The sequence below is a fragment of the Cervus elaphus genome, chromosome 16, assembly GCF_910594005.1.
Source record: "Cervus elaphus chromosome 16, mCerEla1.1, whole genome shotgun sequence".
In the NCBI taxonomy this organism is placed as follows: Eukaryota; Metazoa; Chordata; class Mammalia; order Artiodactyla; family Cervidae; genus Cervus; species Cervus elaphus.
The window spans coordinates 38,107,963-38,127,711 of NC_057830.1; the positions used below are offsets into that span (position 1 = coordinate 38,107,963).

The 19,749-nt window shown below is 42.4% G+C and overlaps 1 protein-coding gene across 2 annotated transcripts in view; it reads right to left on the reverse strand.

The window, feature by feature from the left end:
* Positions 1 to 19,749, reverse strand: part of DOCK5 (dedicator of cytokinesis 5) — a 281,193-nt gene that overhangs the window by 67,579 nt on the left and 193,865 nt on the right. For both annotated transcript variants that reach the window (XR_006345828.1, XM_043927733.1), the window contains exons 23-26: positions 7,590 to 7,701; positions 5,516 to 5,586; positions 4,608 to 4,714; positions 1,531 to 1,667 (exon numbers count right to left, since the gene is read on the reverse strand). Coding sequence is in view for 1 of the 2 variants with exons in the window: in XM_043927733.1 (XP_043783668.1) it covers positions 1,531 to 1,667; positions 4,608 to 4,714; positions 5,516 to 5,586; positions 7,590 to 7,701 (427 nt within the window). In the remaining variant the exon portion in view is untranslated. The remainder of the gene's footprint in view (positions 1 to 1,530; positions 1,668 to 4,607; positions 4,715 to 5,515; positions 5,587 to 7,589; positions 7,702 to 19,749) is intronic.

Sequence of the window (19,749 nt, forward strand, 5' to 3'; positions counted from 1 at the left end):
TATCAATACTCAACTTGCCTTTTCAAAGCCAGTATCCATTCCTGCTTCTTGAAAGACAATCTGAGTCTCCTGCTTAATGCTTCCAACAACTAGATCACTGCTATCTCTGTACTTTTATTAAAACAGCAAGTATTATTAGTACCCCCTCTCTCCTACAATCCCTTCTTTCCTTCCTTGCTTTTTATTATTTCTTTGAGTGAAAGTGACTCATAAAACCTGCCTCTCTGTGGGGTGTTGCGTTTTCCTCTGTTTACATGAGTTCCATATGTTAGACCCCAGGAGGTGTGTCCTGCATACCGCACCCTCTGAGTCTTTAACAAATTTACACTTCAGCAGGAGGGTTGGGGCTTACATATAAATAAGCAAAACACAAAGGTTCCCCTGGAAGGTCAGTTTCAAGAGGGGAGGGCTTGCTTCTCTTGTTCACCGCTGAAGACTCAGACCTTTCACAGTGTCCGGAGCACAGGGGCTGTGTAAGGAGTGTTTGTGAGTGGAATTTACAACTCAAGGATGCTAAGAGCCTTGAAACGTAAGGACAGAATAAAGGCAGCTAGCAGAGTGCAGGAATTTGGGCAGGACTGCACCAACAACTACTTCATGGAGGTGCTTAATGCAACCGGACTCTGAAGAAAGGGGGAAATGTGAAGATGTAGTTATAGGAAAACAGGAGGGAATACTGGGCTATACAAAAAGGGGGGCATAAGAATAAACCAGTAATGAGAGCCTGGAATGAGGCGAGACGGTATAAGAAGACATAGGAAATTAGTTTGTACATATAAATATGTCTAGGGACTTTATGTAGGAGATCTAGGTTTGATCCTTGGGTCAGGAAGATCCCCTGGAGAAGGAAATGGCAACCCACTCCAATATTCTTGCCTAGAGAATCCCACTGACAGAGGAGCCTGGCAGGCTACAGTCCATGGTGCTGCAAAGCATAGGACATGACTGAGTGACTAAACTACCACCCTCAGGGACTATACTGATGGTTCAGTGGTTAAGACTCTGAGCTTCCACTGCAGGGGGAATGGGTTAGATCATTGGAGTTAAGATCATGCATGCTGCATAGCTCAGTCAAATAAAAGACATATCATCTAAAAAAAAGGGAGCAGAAAACACAATTTAGGTTTCAGAAGGAAGGATGAGCATCAGAGTATACATGGAGAACTTCTCAGAAGCTCAAGAATAGGTAGAGCAGTGCCGTCTGGTACCAAAGGCATAGAGGGTAGAGGTTTCTACCCAACAAGCCCACACAGAGCTCTGGGTCTGAAAAGTTCCCACAGAGACCTCAGTGATGGTCAAACTGGGCTGGCCAGGAAAATCAGCCAGCAGCGGCCCCCACAGCAGGCAGACCTCCCCAGACCTAGATTTGCCTGGTAGGTTCTAGCCAGGAGAAGCCTCTCTAAACACCTCTGAAGTGGGCACCGCCTAGATTCTCAACTGCCTGGGATGAGCAGGGCCGCACAGCTGTTCCTGTCCCCGGCCACGGGACCAGCGTGAGCTGTGCCCCACATCAGGGACTCTTGAACTCACCACATCCTTCCTGTCCAGAACCTCCAGGAGGTAGCTTAGAAGCTGCGAGCTGGCCTCGTGGTCAGGCTTGCTGGAGTTGTCGTCTAGCTGGCCGCTGAGCTGGTCTATCAGCAGAGCAAGTAGCACATCCCTGCACTCTGCGGGTGAGAAGGCAGACACTCACCAGCTGCCGGAGCACCCTCCACCGGCCTGGCTCCTTCCTACAGCCCCCTCTCTGCCTGTCCCTCCAGCTCCCAGCTCCGGACTCAGCCCTGCAGGGGCTCCTCCGGGCTACCCGGGAGCATGCGACTTTTAGGCACGGAAGTTCAGCCCTCTACCTGGAGCTTAAATGCAAAGGAAATCCTACCTAGTGTGTAGTCCCACGTTTATAAAGTATTTAACAATGTCTTTAGTTTTTTGGGGGACAGGGGTGGAGATTCCGTTGCCTCAGATGGTAAAGAGTGTGCCTGCGACACAGGAGACCAGGGTTCAATCCCTGGGTTGGGAAGATCCCTTGGAGAAGCAGGAATGGCAACCCACTCCAGTATTCTTGCCTGGAGAATCCCATGGACAGAGGAGTCTGGCGGGCTGCAGTCCACGGGGTCACAAAGAGCTGGGTACAACGGAAAGACTAACACAGAGCAATTTTTTTTTTTTTTTTAAGAGCAATTTTTTTTTTTTAAGGCATATAACTTAAAAGAAAAAAAAGACCAGGACTTCCCTGGAGGTGCAGTGATGCAGACTCTGCCCTCCAGGGCAGAGGGGTGTCGATGCAATCCCTGTCAGGGAGTTAAGATCCCACATACCTTAAGACCAAAAAAAAAAAACAAACCTCAGAAGCCCTATTAGAACAAGCTCAATAAAAGACTTAAAATTTTTTTTTTAAATAAAATAAAATTTAAAAAGGTCATCTTAGGGATTCCCTGGCATTCCAGTGGTTATGACTCAGCACTTCTACCGCAGAGTGCACAGGTTTGATCCCTAGTCAGGAAACTAAGATCCCACAAGCCATGTGGTACAGCCAAAAAAAAAAACGGCCAACGTGATATTTGTAAGCTAAGTTATAGGAAATTAATAAACTAAGCAAGTTATATGCTTTTAATTTTCTGACATGTTTCACCGAATGGATAAAATATACTCAAAAATTCCTATGAATGCTAAGCTTCATTAGCACACTTCAGTGAGTTTCACAGACATTCTTTTCATGCGTTTGCAGATACATGGACTTCACACAGAAAGGGGCTATCTTTCCACTATGTCTTCTTTCTGGGAACTTCATGATGATAAAACATTATTCTGGTAAGTCCAGATATTCTGGGCATGAACAGAAATGACTGTGAACAGTGATACTACTTCCTCTGTTGGAATTACGCAGTGCATCCTTGCTCTTCGGCTCAAATGCCTCATCTTCATGGTCTCATTTATGCTTTCCACATCCTTAGAGGCAAAAGTTATCACAGCATAATAAGAGGTTGACTAGTCTAGGTTTCTACTTAAGAGCACTCACTAGCTTTCTGCACTCCCCCTGACCATGTCCTTGAAACAGCTGAAATGTCTGAGCACAAATTCAGAGGCTTAGAAAATAACAGAGCCAAAAAACACTGCTGATTTGATCTAGTACAAGTCCATCCTTCCACAGAAACAGAAGCCGAGACTTACGAGATGGTCCTTTGTCTGAAGTTATATAACTAGCCTGGGGCAAAGTCAAGAGGGTTCTCTCACCAACCTACTCAACTTTTCCTGCTTCTGAGCTACCCTGCTGGTCCTCGGACCCTCCAGCCAACACAGCATGAATCACCCCCTGGGGCTCCCGGACCCGGTGGGGGCTTCAAAAACAGCTCCCACAGCTGGCCCACCCTGACGAGCCTTGGGTTTACTGGGAAAGGACCAGGTATGGGACCTCCTTCCCATGTCAACTCTGGGGCAGGAACACAGTGATTTACACCTGATGGCTACTTGCTTGACTAGTTACAAAATGAAGAGTCTTTTACCAGTGTAAGAGTTTTCTTCCCTTGGGGTCCTCCTCCACTCCTAGCAGTCAAATGGTAATCTGGCTCACCCACAGCTCCCCCCGAACCTCTCTGATTTATAGTGACTGCCACTACTCCCACCATGGCCGATTTTTTGTCACTGATGTGACATGACTGGGCATGGAATGGAGGAGAAATGTGCATAACCTGCTCTGCTGAGCAAGTACAAGCAGCAAACAGTCCATCACTTTCCCGGGACATCCCTGCATCCCTGCCATAGGGTACCACTGCCCCACAGCATCACTGCATCCCTGCTACAGGGTACCACTGCCCCACAGCATCACTGCATCCCTGCTACAGGGTACCACTGCCCCACAGCATCACTGCATCCCTGCTACAGGGTACCACTGCCCCACAGCATCACTGCATCCCTGCTACAGGGTACCACTGCCCCACAGCATCACTGCATCCCTGCTACAGGGTACCACTGCCCCACAGCATCACTGCGTCCCTGCCATAGGGTACCACTGCTCCACAGCATCACTGCATCCCTGCCACAGGGTATCACTACCCCACAGCATCACTGCATCCCTGCTACAGGGTACCACTGCCCCACAGCATCACTGCATCCCTGCTACAGGGTACCACTGCCCCACAGCATCACTGCGTCCCTGCCATAGGGTACCACTGCCCCACAGCATCACTGCATCCCTGCCACAGGGTATCACCGCCCCACAGCATCACTGCCCCATGCCATGACATCATGGTATCACTGCCTGCCCCGGTCCCTGGTTACTGATATTATACTCCATGTCTAGGTCAAAGGAGATGCATTTGTTTAAAAGGACCATCTTTCCTGCTTGCCTGTTGCTTTCTGGGGTTTGTATTTTGAGGACAAAGTTTGCTAATTAATGCAACATTCGCTATAGAATTAAACATTAAAGAACACATGAGTTTGCTCTTTCATGGAGCTAGGTGAAATGCTGAACTGACTTCATCTTCTCCTTAAAACCAGTTTCCCAGGAAGTGCTTAGGTAGCACCAAGGACATAATTAAATTTTTTTTTAAAAGGCAGCATTGGCTGAGGAAGACAATTTCCATAAGCGGCCACTTTTGCGGGAGACTCACCCGACTGCTGAAAAAGACTGCTCTCCACTATCTTGGTCATGCAGTTCAGCTTCTGGCGAACTAAGTGGTTGTCGGGGATGCTCTGGATGAATTTGCAGAAGAGCACACTAGAAGAGAAACCTGGGTAGTCAGTGGTTCTATCCTGCCTTGTTGAAGGGAATAAGCTCTTCCTCTCCCATGGGAGATTATTAGGGCGTAGAGAGGTTGACCTGGAATTCTCTCCCCAATGACCGGATAGTCTGTCTCTAAGAGGCCAAGGAGAGGCTATACTCTGCATTCACTCTAGGGCTCAGCTGGGGAGCTGAGTCTGCCTGACCTGCCAAGCAGTCAGGTCCATCGCTGCTTTGCAGACCTGTCTTTATACTCAATTTCTGCAAAAGCCTTTTCTGGCTAATTCCACCCCAGTGTCAATCACCATCTGACCTGGCATTCCTGGGGTACTTAGGTGTATGGCTGGAAGCATATTTTTATGTACTTTTTTCCTATAGTTAATTTTATATCTGTGCATTTTGTTTCTTTGGAGAAAGTGCAAACCTCTCTCAGGGGCCTTTATCTTCCCTAGAACTGAGCACAGAAAGGTGTTCAGTCCATACGTGTCCATATGTATTAGAAGAATCACAGCATGTGTAGTAGTCCAAGCTGAAGCCAAGCAGGGGAGTTGCATCTCCTGCTAAGACATAACAGGAATTTCCCTGGTGGTCCAGTGGTTAGGAATCTGCCATGCAATGCAGGGGATGCTGGTTCCATCCCTGGTCGGGGAACTAAGATCCCACATGCTGTGAAGCAGCTTTAAGGACAAGCTTTCTGGAGCCCACGTGACATACCCAGAGAAGCCTGAGGGCTGCCACTAACACCCAGACAACCAAATAATTTTCTTTTTAAAGAAACAATAGTTTTTGGCTATTTACCTGAGTTCAATAGGATCGAACACAAGTTTGACGTCATTTATGATGCTAGGAAGGTACTTCAAGGCTGCCCCCTGCAAGAAAAACAAAAAGGCAGATTCAGTCGTCAAGCAGGACAGACACAGAATTTCCTGCATGATCCCAAGAAGAAATGACTAACACTGGGAAACAGTAAACTGGACACGAATGTTCTTGTGAAGAAGAAAGCTAGTATTGCTAACACATGATCTCTCCCATCATCTTTTTCCCAAAAAAATCTGGACAGCTTTCCATTGTCCGTTTAGAATGCATTTTTCTATCCAAGGAGGTAATCAAAACCTTGACATTTCCCTCACAAAGTTGCCAAAGAGAGGAGAAAGTAAAGTTCAGATATGAGTCCTTAGGGATTGCATATTTTACATTTAAAAAACTGCTAAGGATGATGATGATGGAGACTTTGGGTTCTGGGGGAGAAGGGAAGCTCTGAGAAGAAAGCTTGCTGCTTGAATCATTATCAATTGGCTAAATTCACAGAGGCCATAAAAGCCATGCAAGGGATGTCTAAAAGGGTAGCTTGTCATCTTTGGGAAAATGTCTATTTAGGTCTTCTGCCCATTTTTTGATTGGGGTGTTTGGTTATTGAGGTGGATGAGCTGTTTTGTGTATTTAGGAAATTATCCCTTGCAGGTTGCATTGTTTGCAAATATTTTCTCCCACCCTGTGGGTTGTCTTTTTGTTTTCTTTACGGTTTCCTTTGCTATGAAAAACCTTTTAGTTTGATTAGGTCCCACTTGTTTATTTGTCCTTTTATTTCTTTTGCCTTGGGAGACTGATCTAAGAAAATACTGCTGCGATTGATGTCAGATAAAGTTTTGCCTATGTTCTCTAGAAGTTTTAGGTGCCATGGATTACATCTAGACATAATTAGGCACATGCAAAGATGCTCAACATCACTGATTATTACAGAAAAGAAAATCCAATGAGGTATTATCTCACAGAGGTCAGAAGTCTATAAACAATCAATGCTGGTGAGGGTGTGGAGAAAAGGGAACACCCCTACACTGTTGGTGGGAATGAAAACTGGTACAACCACTATGAAGAACAGCATGGAGGTTCCTCAAAAAACAAAAAATAGAGTTACCATATCATCCAGCAATCCCACTCCTGGGCATCTACCCAGAAGAAACAAGAACTCAAATCTGAAAAGATACATGCACCCCAATGTTCATAGCAACACTATTCACAACAGCCGGAAGGTGGAGACAGCCCAAGTGTCCGTCAACAGAGGAAAGGTGAGATGTGCTATGTGTGCATGTGCGTGCGTGTGCGTGTATGCGTGTGTGTGCGTGCATGTGCATGCATGTGTGTGTGCGTGTATGCGTGTGTGTGCAACAGAATACAGTAAGTAAGTGTGAGTCACTCGCTCATGTTCGACTCTGCCATCCCATGGACTGTAGCCCGCCAGGCTTCTCTGTCCATGAAGCTCTCTAGACAAGAATACTGGAGTGGTTGTCACTTCCTTCTCCGATAATGGAATATTACTCAGCCATAAAAAGACAGATATCATATGATATAATTTATATGTGGCATATAACATAAATGAATTTATTTTTAAAACAGAAACAGACTCACAGACATAGGAAAAAAACTTACAGTAATCAAAGGGGAGAGGGTAGGAAAGGATAAATTAGGATTAACAGATATACATCATGATATATAAAACAGATAAACAACAAGGACCTGCTATATAGCATAGGGAACTATATTCAATATCTTATAATAACCTGTAATGAAAAAGAACCTGAAAAAAATACATATGTTTAACTGAATCACTTTGTTGTATACCTGAAACTAACACAACATCGTAAATCAACTCTACTTCAATAAAAATAGGTAGCTTGTCTTTGGCAAATGAACATTTGAAAATACAAATGTACGTAAAAGGGAATACAAAGGGATTTCCCCTTTACTTTCTACAAGTCATTCTAAAATTAACAAGTTTTCCATGAATGAGGATTATTTTTTTTTATCATGTACTGCAAGTTTTTCGTTCCCCAGAACATCCTCACCCACAGTATTAACAGTAGCCCAAGCTGACCTTGATCTTGACAGCTTCTTCCAGAGGCCTGTCCATCAGTGAATTGAAAGCAAGAAATAACTGGCGGATTGAATTACTAAATTCATCTCCATCTTCACTTTGGCCATAAAATCTTAACAGGAAAAAAAAAAGAAGGCAGTCAGATATTCCATCTTTAAAAGACATTTTTCAGTAAGCTTTGCTGCCTACATGATCCTAGAGGCCTATGCGTCACTTGTCACCTCTTCACCCTGTGCACAGAGCCATCACGAGCGCTCTAACTAAGGCGGTTCAGGGAGGGGACCCGAAGCTGGGAAGTCATCACCACCTGGACCAAAGGTAGTGATTTGTATGCAAAGTCCTACAACAGAGCTCTCCTCCTGGTCCCCTGAGGTTGTCTTAAGGCCAGTCTTGGTGATGTCCTCCATCCTAGTGGCGTGTGGGCATTCCTGGAACAGAGTGGGGAACAGCCAGAAGCTGCTTTGCCTCAAGTAGCAGATGAGCCCTGCCTACAAGCCCACCATCCTCCGCTCATTAGAACAATGTGCAATAAGCAGGGGACTTTCTCAGCTACCTAGATTGACAGCTCAGTCTTGCCACCTCCTGCCCTCCAACCCTCCCTCTCTCTTACCTCTTCTAATCATTCTATCTAATCACTCTGCCACTTGAATCATTCTGCCTCATCACATCAGGATCATTTGTGCTGAAGTTTCAGACAACAGGGAGTAAAGTTCTTCAACCCAGAAATGATCTGAAACCAATCTAGTCTGTGAGTCCAGTTAGCATTCTTCTATCTACTGACCTGGCCAACCTGCTCCACAACAGGGCCCTCGCAGGACATAGGCCATCTTGGTCTTCACTGATACTGTGCTTCATTTCTTGCTTTTTAAATTAAGAAAAAACTTTTGGCCATGCTGTGAGGCATGTTGAGATCCTAGTTCCCCAACCAGGGATCAAATACACCTGCATCAGAATCTCGGAGTCTTAACTGCTGGATCTCCAGGGGAGTCCCTGATTTGTGCTTGTTTAAGTAAGGTACCCTGCTTGTCTATCAACTGAAAAGTTGGTTTTTCTCCAAAGTAGAAATCAGAAGGCTCAAGTCTCAAGAAACACAAACGTACCGAAACTAGTCCAAGTGCACTTATGCTGGGGGGCCATCTTACCGCCAACTGGTCAAGAGTAGGGATAGTTTGAACTTGAAATTTTATACAAATGCTCAAATATACATGCATATACATATTAGTCTCCTCCATTCTTCTATAACCTATATGGTACTTACAGAATGTGAACTCCTCTGAAAATTATTCAGAGGGTTCCTGCTAATTCTCAATTCATCCATTCTGCAGAACTGGAAAAGAACTTTATCTGCAACTAAGTCCATGAAGTTATCTCAAAATGAACATGTGCAAAACAGAACTCACTTGATTTTCCTGCTCATCTTTAAATAGTCCACATCTTGGCAAGTAGCACACCAAACCTAGAAGTTATCTACAATTCTTCTCTCTCACTCTCCCACCAATTCTAACAGCAAGTCCTATGATCTCTTATCCCTCAATCAGTCCACTCTCTGCCTCTCACAGGAGACAGACCCACCGGATCCCACCTTTGAACCATAACAGCCTATTGGAGGGAGGGTCAAGAGGGAGGGGATATATGTATACATTACAGCTGATTCACATTGTTGAAACTAACACAACACTATAAAACAATTACCCTCAAAAAAAAAAAAAAGACTAAAACTTAAAACACAACAAAAACCAGCCTATTGAGAGGTCACCCAGGTTTCACTCTTAACCCCTGGCAATCCATTTTCCACCTAAGAGATGAGATGATCTTGTATTGGGTTGGCCAAAAAGTCGGTTCAAGTTTTTCCACAGCATCCTACAGAAAAAACTAAACGAACTTTTTGGCCAACTCTGTAAAATGTAAGCCAGATATCACTACCTCTCTAATTGAAACCCTTCAGTGGTTTCCCACGACACCTGGCATGAAATCTGAACTCCTTCCAATGACCAAGAAGGTCTTCATCATGCATCACTGTCTGCGAGGCTCCATCCTCCCACTGTGTATCTCTGTGCTCCGGCAACAGTGGCTTCTCCCGATTCCTCCCACAGGTCACTTGGTGACCCCACAGGACGCTTGCCATAGCTGTTCCTGCTCCCCACACGTCTCTTACCTGAGACTTTCAGAGGCTGGCTCCTCGTCTTTCAGTCTCAACTCAAATGCCAGCCACAGGAGAAGTCTCTCCCACCAGCCCAGCTCAAGGAGCCGTCCCAGGTCACTCTCACATCAATGCCTTCCCTCCTAGCTTTTATCCATCTGAGATGATCTTGTGGGTTTCTTCATTATCTGACTCCCTGACCTTGATGTAACCCACAAGCATCACCGGAGCATGAACCTTATCTCACCTCTGCTAGAACCCCAACACCAGAACACCCTACGTTTGTGACTTAAAAAAGGAACTATGGACTTCTCTCAGATTGCAATGGTTAAGACTTCACCCTCCAACACTCGGGGTATGAGTTCCATCACTGGTCAGGGAGCTAAGATTCCACATGCCCTGAGGCCAAAACCAAAACATAAAACAGAAGCATATTGTAACAAATTCAATAGAGACCAAAAAACTGTTAATTAAAAGGGACTAACATGAGATTGCAGGATTAAAACCAACCTTCTCAGTGTCCGATTGCATCTATAAAATCCAAGCGAGCGAAAACAAGCTTCTGTAAAGCAATTATCCTTCAATAAAAAAAATAAACTAAAAAAAAATCCAAGCGATTGGAGAATATAGATTGCCAGACTCTCTGTCCCAGCTTAAGCTCTTCTTTAGAATGAGAAAACATCAGGGTGAAAAATAATCATAAACAGGCCATAAGGGCCTAAGTTCAACACAGTCACTCTCTCAGTTTCATGGGTGAATTAACCTGGCTTTTCCACTGTTATCATGCAATCTGACATTGAAAATGACGAACACGATGTTGTTCAGTCACTCGGTCGTGTCCAACTCTTTGTGACACCATGGACTGCAGCATGCCAGGGTTCCCTGTCCTTCATCCCCCAGAGCTTGCTCAAACTCATGTCCATTGAGTCAGCAATGCCATCCAACCATCTCATCCTCTGTCGTCCCCTTCTCCTCCTGCCTTCAATCTTTCCCAGCATCAGGGTCTTTTCTAATGAGTTGGCTCTTCACATCAGGTGGCCAAAGTATTGGAGCTTCATCATCAGCCCTTCCAATGAATATTCAGAACTGACTTCCTTTAAGACTGACTGGTTTGATCTCCTTGCAGGCCAAGGGACTCTCAAGAGTCTTCTCCAACACCACAGTTTGAAAGTATTGATTCTTCGGCACTCAGCCTTCTTTACGGTTCAACTATCACACCCATACATACTACCGGAAAAATCATAGCTTTGACTAGACGGACCTTTGTTGGCAAAGTTAAGAGAGAAAGAACACAATGGGCTGGATGCAATGAAATGTTATGAAGGGTAAAAGAGTCAGTGGATCATTAATAGAAATGATTTTTTAAAATTTCATCAATTAAGGTTTTCTTTCTATGTTTTTATGAGGATTCTTATTGCTGGGCAACAGGGTTTGGTTTGCTATAAAAACCTTTAGGTAAGGGAAAGTTTCCTCAGTAGGACATCCTAACCAAATATGTGGAAATTCAGCATTAATTATGAAATACAAATACCAAACAATAAAAGACCATCTGCAAAGACTAACCGAGGGTGAGTATATACCCTGTACTAAGGTAACACCGCTAACTTCTGCTAGGGAAAAGAGAGCTGTCATTTGTCCAGCTCAACTTTTACGTCATTAAACATGTTTATAAACCATAAAAATGTACAAATTCTCTGTAGAAACTTTAAAAATGCAGATAAAAAATAAACCTGCTTAAAGTCCTCTTTACTACAGTTTTACTCCTTTTAAAATTTTAGCATATTATGCATCCAGTCCTAAATTATTTTTGAAATTGTGATATTATGTTTTCTACCTTAGTTTTGAACCTATCAGGGTTATCTTCCCTCATCCAAATACCCTACATTTGAAAGGCCGCAATATACATACTGTAACATTCATCTTTGTTCATACTTGATGGATTTCTTTTCATTAGATAAATTTTTAGATAGTTTATCACTGGACAAGTGTGATATCTTCCTCTGCTTTGCGTGTGTCTGCTTGATTTTTATTCACAGTGCCCAATTTCCATCCTTAAAGAGTTTATATTCCTAACAGCATTAAAACACATGGCTGGTATCAATCAAGATGGCGGAGTAGTAGGACGGGGAGACCACTTTCTCTCCTACAAATTCATCAAAAGAATAACTGAACGCAGAGCAAACTTCGCAATACAACTTCTGATCGCTAGCTGAGGTCATCAGGTGCCCAGAAAAGCAGCCCATTGTCTTCGAAAGGAGGTAGGACAAAATATAAAAGATTAAAAGTGAGACAAAAGAGCTAAGGACAGAGATCCGTCCCGGGAAGGGAATCTTAGGCGGCCTTGCTTGGAGTAGGGTCCGGGCCTGAGTGCCCTGAGGACAATCGGAGGGAGCTTCTGTGAGGTGCCAACTTGAACTGTGGGAGACCAAAGGAGAGAGAGTAAATTAACCGGCCGGAACACACTGCCGGCCGTTCGCAGAACAAAGAGACCGAGAAAATCCAGAGAAGACCTAGTAGGCTGCGGACCGGCCCAGCCCCGCCGCAGGCAGGAGGCGGGGGAAGGGGAAGGTCGCGGCGAGACACAGGGCGCAGGCACCCGACCGGCGCAGGCGGGGACTGGGGCTGGGGACGCGGAGGGCGGAAGGCGCGCGCACCCGACTGGCGTCAGCGGAAACTGAGACTGGGTCGGCGGAAGGGAGTGAGTGCGCCACACCTGGGGATAGTGCGCCCATCAAGCCCCTGGCTGCCTGGACCGCTCTGACGGGGAAGGCACAGAGAGCAGGCGCAGCTTTTCGTTCCGCGCTTTTGTGGAGCACCCGAGGGCTGGAACCTCGCGCAGCGCGGGCCGCGCTCCATACAGAACAGCCAGGAGCCTGAGCAGCGCAGACGGAGAAAGCAGCGTCAGCCCCTCCCGGCAGCGCCAGCCCGTCCCCGCAGCGCCAGCCACTCCCTGCCCCGCAGAGCAACGGAACTAGCTACCTGAATAAGAGTCCACCTCCGCCCGCCTGTGTCAGGGCAGAAATGAGGCTCTGAAGAGACCGGCAAACAGAAGCCAAATAAACAAAGGGAACCGCCTCAGAAGGGACTGGTGCAACAGATTAAAATCCCTCTAGAAAACACTGACTACACCGAAAGGGGCCTGTAGATATCGAGAAGTGTAAGCTGGAACGAGGAGCTATCTGAAACTGAGCCGAACCCACACTGACCGCAACAGCTCCAGAGAAACTCCTAGATATAATTTTACTTTTTTCTTTTTTTTTTTCTTTTTTCTTTTTTATTATTTTTTCTTTTTTATTTTCCTTTAAAATCCCCTATTACTCCCCCATTACTCCTTAACTTTCATTTCCATAGATTTTTACGATGTTTTTAATTAGGGGAAAAAAAAATTTTTTTTTCTTTCTTTTTTTCTTTTTCTTTTTTTCTTCTTCTTTTTTTTTCTTTCCTTTTTCTCTTCTATTTTCTAAAAAATAAAGTCCTCTAGTACTCCTCTACTACTCCTTAATTTTCATTTTCAATACACTATAACCTTACAAAAAAAAAAAAAGAAGCAAAGCCCTATTTTTAAACCGAATATTATTCTCTCCCAATCTTGACTCTCTGTTTTCTACCTCAGAACACCTCTATTTCCTCCTTTCCCCTTCTCTTCCCAATCCAATTCTGTGAATCTTTGTAGGTGACTGGGCTACGGAGAACACTCTGGGAACAGACAGCTGCGTAGATCTGTCTCTCTCCTCTTGAGTCCCCCTTTTTCTCCTCCTGCTCATCTCTATCTCCCTCCTCCCTCTCCTCTTCTTCATGTAACTCTGTGAACCTCTCTGGGTGTCACTAACGGGGGAGAATCTTTTCGCCATTAACCTAGAAGTTTTCTTATCAGTGCTGTATAGTTGGAGAAGTCCTGAGACTACAGGAAGAATAAAACTGAAATCCAGAGGCAGGAGACTTAAGCCAAAAACCTGAGAACACCAGAAAACTCCTGACTACATGGAACTTTAAGTAATAAGTGACTGTCCAAAAGCCTCCATACCTACACTGAAACCAACCACCACCCAAGAGCCAATAAGTTTTAGAGCAAGACATACCACGCAAATTCTCCAGCAACGCAGGAACATAGCCCTGAACGTCAACATACAGGCTGCCCAAGGACACACCTAACACATAGACCCATCTCAAAACTCATTACTGGGCACTCCATTGCTCTCCAAAGAGAAGAAATCAAATTGCACGCACCAGTACACTGACGCAAGCTTCCCTAACCAGGAAACCTTGACAAGCCAATCGTCTAACCCCACCCACGGGGTAAATCCTCCACAATAAAAAGGAACCACAGACCTCCAGAATACAGAAAGCCCACTCCAGACACAGCAATCTAAACAAGATGAAAAGGCAAAGAAATACCCAACAGGTAAAGGAACATGAAAAATGCCCACCAAGTCAAACAAAAGAGGAGGAGATAGGGAATCTACCTGAAAAAGAATTTAGAATAATGATAATAAAAATGATCCAAAATCTTGAAAACAAAATGGAGTTACAGATAAATAGCCTGGAGACAAAGATTGAAAAGATACAAGAAATGTTTAATAAAGACCTAGAAGAAATAAAAAAGAGTCAATTAAAAATGAATAATGCAATAAATGAGATCAAAAACACTTTGGAGGGAACCAAGAGTAGACTAACGGAAGCAGAAGATAGGATAAGTGAGATAGAAGATAAAATGGTGGAAATGAATGAAGCAGAGAGGAAAAAAGAAAAAAGGATCAAAAGAAATGAAGACAACCTCAGGGACCTCTGGGACAATGTGAAACGCCCCAACATTCGAATCATAGGAATTCCAGAAGAAGAAGACAAAAAGAAAGGCCATGAGAAAATACTCGAGGAGATAATAGCTGAAAACTTCCCTAAAATGGGGAAGGAAATAGCCACCCAAGTCCAAGAAGCCCAGAGAGTCCCAAACAGGACAAACCCAAGGCGAAACACCCCAAGACACATATTAATCAAATTAACAAAGATCAAACACAAAGAACAAATATTAAAAGCAACAAGGGAGAAACAACAAATAACACACAAAGGGATCCCCATAAGGATAACAGCTGATCTATCAATAGAAACCCTCCAGGCCAGAAGGGAATGGCAGGACGTACTGAAAGTAATGAAAGAGAATAACCTACAACCTAGATTACTGTATCCAGCAAGGATCTCATTCAGATATGAAGGAGAATTCAAAAGCTTTACAGATAAGCAAAAGCTGAGAGAATTCAGCACCACCAAACCAGCTCTTCAACAAATGCTAAAGGAGCTTCTCTAGACAGGAAATGCAGAAAGGTTGTATAAACGTGAACCCAAAACAACAAAGTAAATGGCAACGGGACCACACCTATCAATAATTACCCTAAATGTAAATGGGTTGAATGCCCCAACCAAAAGACAAAGATTGGCTGAATGGATACAAAAACAAGACCGCTATATATGCTGTCTACAAGAGACCCACCTCAAAGCAAGAGACACATACAGACTAAAAGTGAAGGGCTGGAAAAAAATATTTCATGCAAACGGAGACCAAAAGAAAGCAGGAGTCGCAATACTCATATCAGATAAAATAGACTTTCAAATAAAGGATGTGAAAAGAGACAAAGAAGGACACTATATAATGATCAAAGGATCAATCCAAGAAGAAGATATAACAATTATAAATATATATGCACCCAACATAGGAGCACCGCAATATGTACGGCAAACACTAACGAATATGAAAGAGGAAATTAACAGTAACACAATAATAGTGGGAGACTTTAATACCCCACTCACAACTATGGATAGAGCAACTAAACAGAAAATTAACAAGGAAACACAAACCTTAAATGACACAATGGACCAGCTAGACCTAATTGATATCTATAGGACATTTCACCCCAAAACAATCAACTTCACCTTTTTCTCAAGTGCACACGGAACCTTCTCCAGAATAGATCACATCCTGGGCCATAAATCTGGTCTTGGAAAATTCAAAAAAATTGAAATCATTCCAGTCATCTTTTCTGACCACAGTGCAGTAAGATTAGATCTCAATTACAGGAAAAAAATTGTTAAAACTTCAAACATATGGAGGCTAAATAACACGCTTCTGAATAACCAACAAATCATAGAAGAAATCAAAAAAGAAATCAAAATATGTATAGAAATGAATGAAAATGAAAACACAACAACCCAAAACCTATGGGACACTGTAAAAGCAGTGCTAAGGGGAAGGTTCATAGCATTACAGGCTTACATCAAGAAACAAGAAAAAAACCAAATAAATAACCTAACTCTACACCTAAAGCAACTAGAGAAGGAAGAAATGAAGAACCCCAGGGTTAGCAGAAGGAAAGAAATCTTAAAAATCAGGGCAGAAATAAATGCAAAAGAAACTAAAGAGACCATAGCAAAAATCAACAAAGCTAAAAGATGGTTTTTTGAAAAAATAAACAAAATTGACAAGCCATTAGCAAGACTCATTAAGAAACAAAGGGAGAAGAACCAAATTAACAAAATTAGAAATGAAAATGGAGAGATCACAACAGACAACACTGAAATACAAAGGATCATAAGAGACTACTACCAGCAGCTCTATGCCAATAAAATGGACAACTTGGATGAAATGGACAAATTCTTAGAAAAGTATAACTTTCCAAAACTGAACCAGGAAGAAATAGAAGATCTTAACAGACCCATCACAAGCAAGGAAATCGAAACTGTCATCAAAAATCTTCCAGCAAACAAAAGCCCAGGACCAGATGGCTTCACAGCTGAATTCTACCAAAAATTTAGAGAAGAGCTAACACCTATCTTACTCAAACTCTTCCAGAAAATTGCAGATGAAGGTAAGCTTCCAAACTCATTCTATGAGGCCACCATCACCCTAATTCCAAAACCAGACAAAGATGCCACAAAAAAAGAAAACTACAGGCCAATATCACTGATGAACATAGATGCAAAAATCCTTAACAAAATTCTAGCAAACAGAATCCAACAACATATTAAAAAAATCATACACCATGACCAAGTGGGCTTTATCCCAGGAATGCAAGGATTCTTTAATATCCACAAATCAATCAATGTAATACACCACATTAACAAATTGAAAGATAAAAACCATATGATTATCTCAATAGATGCAGAGAAAGCCTTTGACAAAATTCAACACTCATTTATGATTAAAACTCTCCAAAAAGCAGGAATAGAAGGAACATACCTCAACATAATAAAAGCTATATATGACAAACCCACAGCAAGCATCACCCTCAATGGTGAAAAATTGAAAGCATTTCCCCTGAAATCAGGAACAAGACAAGGGTGCCCACTCTCACCACTACTGTTCAACATAGTGTTGGAAGTTTTGGCCACAGCAATCAGAGCAGAAAAAGAAGTAAAAGGAATCCAGATAGGAAAAGAAGTGAAACTGTTTGCAGATGACATGATCCTCTACATAGAAAACCCTAAAGACTCTACCAGAAAATTACTAGAGCTAATCAATGAATACAGTAAAGTTGCAGGATATAAAATTAACACACAGAAATCCCTTGCATTCCTATATACTAACAATGAAAAAACAGAAAGAGAAATTAAAGAAACAATACCATTCACCATTGCAACAAAAAGAATAAAATACTTAGGAGTATATCTACCTAAAGAAACAAAAGACCTATACATAGAAAACTATAAAACACTGATGAAAGAAATCAAAGAGGACACAAACAGATGGAGAAACATACCGTGTTCATGGATTGGAAGAATCAATATTGTCAAAATGGCTATTCTACCTAAAGCAATCTATAGATTCAATGCAATCCCTATCAAGTTACCAACGGTATTTTTCACAGAACTAGACCAAAGAATTTCACAATTTGTATGGAAATACAAAAAACCTCGAATAGCCAAAGTAATCTTGAGAAAGAAGAATGGAACTGGAGGAATCAACCTGCCTGACTTCAGACTCTACTACAAAGCCACAGTCATCAAGACAGTATGGTACTGGCACAAAGACAGAAACATAGATCAATGGAACAGAATAGAAAGCCAAGAGGTAAATCCACGGACCGATGGACACCTTATCTTTGACAAAGGAGGCAAGGATATACAATGGAAAAAAGACAACCTCTTTAACAAGTGGTGCTGGGATAACTGGTCAACCACTTGTAAAAGAATGAAACTAGACCACTTTCTAACACCATACACAAAAATAAACTCAAAATGGATTAAAGATCTAAATGTAAGACCAGAAACTATAAAACTCCTAGAGGAGAACATAGGCAAAACACTCTCCGACATAAATCACAGCAAGATCCTCTACGACCCACCTCCCAGATTATTGGAAATAAAAGCAAAACTAAACAAATGGGACCTAGTGAAACTTAAAAGCTTTTGCACTACAAAGGAAACTATAAGTAAGGTGAAAAGACAGCCCTCAGATTGGGAGAAAATAATAGCAAATGAAGAAACAGACAAAGGATTAACCTCAAAAATATACAAGCAACTCCTGAAGCTCAATTCCAGAAAAATAAATGACCCAATCAAAAAATGGGCCAAAGAACTAAACAGACATTTCTCCAAAGAAGACATACAGATGGCTAACAAACACATGAAAAGATGCTCAACATCACTCAGTATCAGAGAAATGCAAATCAAAACCACAATGAGGTACCATTACACGCCAGTCAGGATGGCTGCTATCCAAAAGTCTACAAGCAATAAATGCTGGAGAGGGTGTGGAGAAAAGGGAACCCTCTTACACTGTTGGTGGGAATGCAAACTAGTACAGCCACTATGGAAAACAGTGTGGAGATTTCTTAAAAAACTGGAAATAGAACTGCCATATGACCCAGCAATCCCACTTCTGGGCATACACACTGAGGAAACCAGATCTGAAAGAGACACGTGCACCCCAATGTTCATCGTAGCACTGTTTATAATAGCCAGGACATGGAAGCAACCTAGATGCCCATCAGCAGATGAATGGATAAGGAAGCTGTGGTACATATACACCATGGAATATTACTCAGCCGTTAAAAAGAATTCATTTGACTCAGTCCTAATGAGATGGATGAAACTGGAGCCCCTTATACAGAGTGAAGTAAGCCAGAAAGATAAAGAACATTACAGCATACTAACATATATATATGGAATTTAGAAAGATGGTAACGACAACCCTATATGCAAAACAGAAAAAGAGACACAGAAATACAGAACAGACTTTTGAACTCTGTGGGAGAATGTGAGGGTGGGATATTTCAAAAGAACAGCATGTATACTATATATGGTGAAACAGATCACCAGCCCAGGTGGGATGCATGAGACAAGTGCTCGGGCCTGGTGCACTGGGAAGACCCAGAGGAATCGGGTGGAGAGGGAGGTGGGAGGGGGGATCGGGATGGGGAATACGTGTAAATCTATGGCTGATTCATATCAATGTATGACAAAAAAATAAAAAAAAACAAAAAACAAAAAAAACACATGGCTAAATTTGTCCACTCTTACCAAAGGATAAAGATTTTTCACCTTTTCAAATGTAGAGATAAAGATGGTGCATTACGTTTTAATAGTATACATTTTTTAAAAAATTTAACTGACCATTTGTTTTCTTTTGTAAATTATATTTTTGGTTTGTATTGTATAAGGATATTTATCATTCTGTAGTTGATTTTTAAGAGCCTTTAATCAGTAAATCTATTGACCTTTGAGCTTTACTATAAGTTATAAGTTTTTTCCGTGTTGTTTGCCTTTAATTTTGTTTATGATTTTCAAAAAAGACAATGGTTAAAAAAAATACACATGCTCAAATCACAGGCTTGAAACCCTCTCACTTGCAGCTTTATGCCTATTAACATTTTAGTATGTTACCTATAGTTGCCAAAGTAAAAATCTGCCTTAGATAAATAACAGTTTGGAAATCCAGTAGCGATGGCAATGGGGTTGTGGGCATTCCCAGAGAGGTTATTTTTTCATTTTTGATTTCTATTGTTTTTGATGGAGCAGTTATCCTAGGAA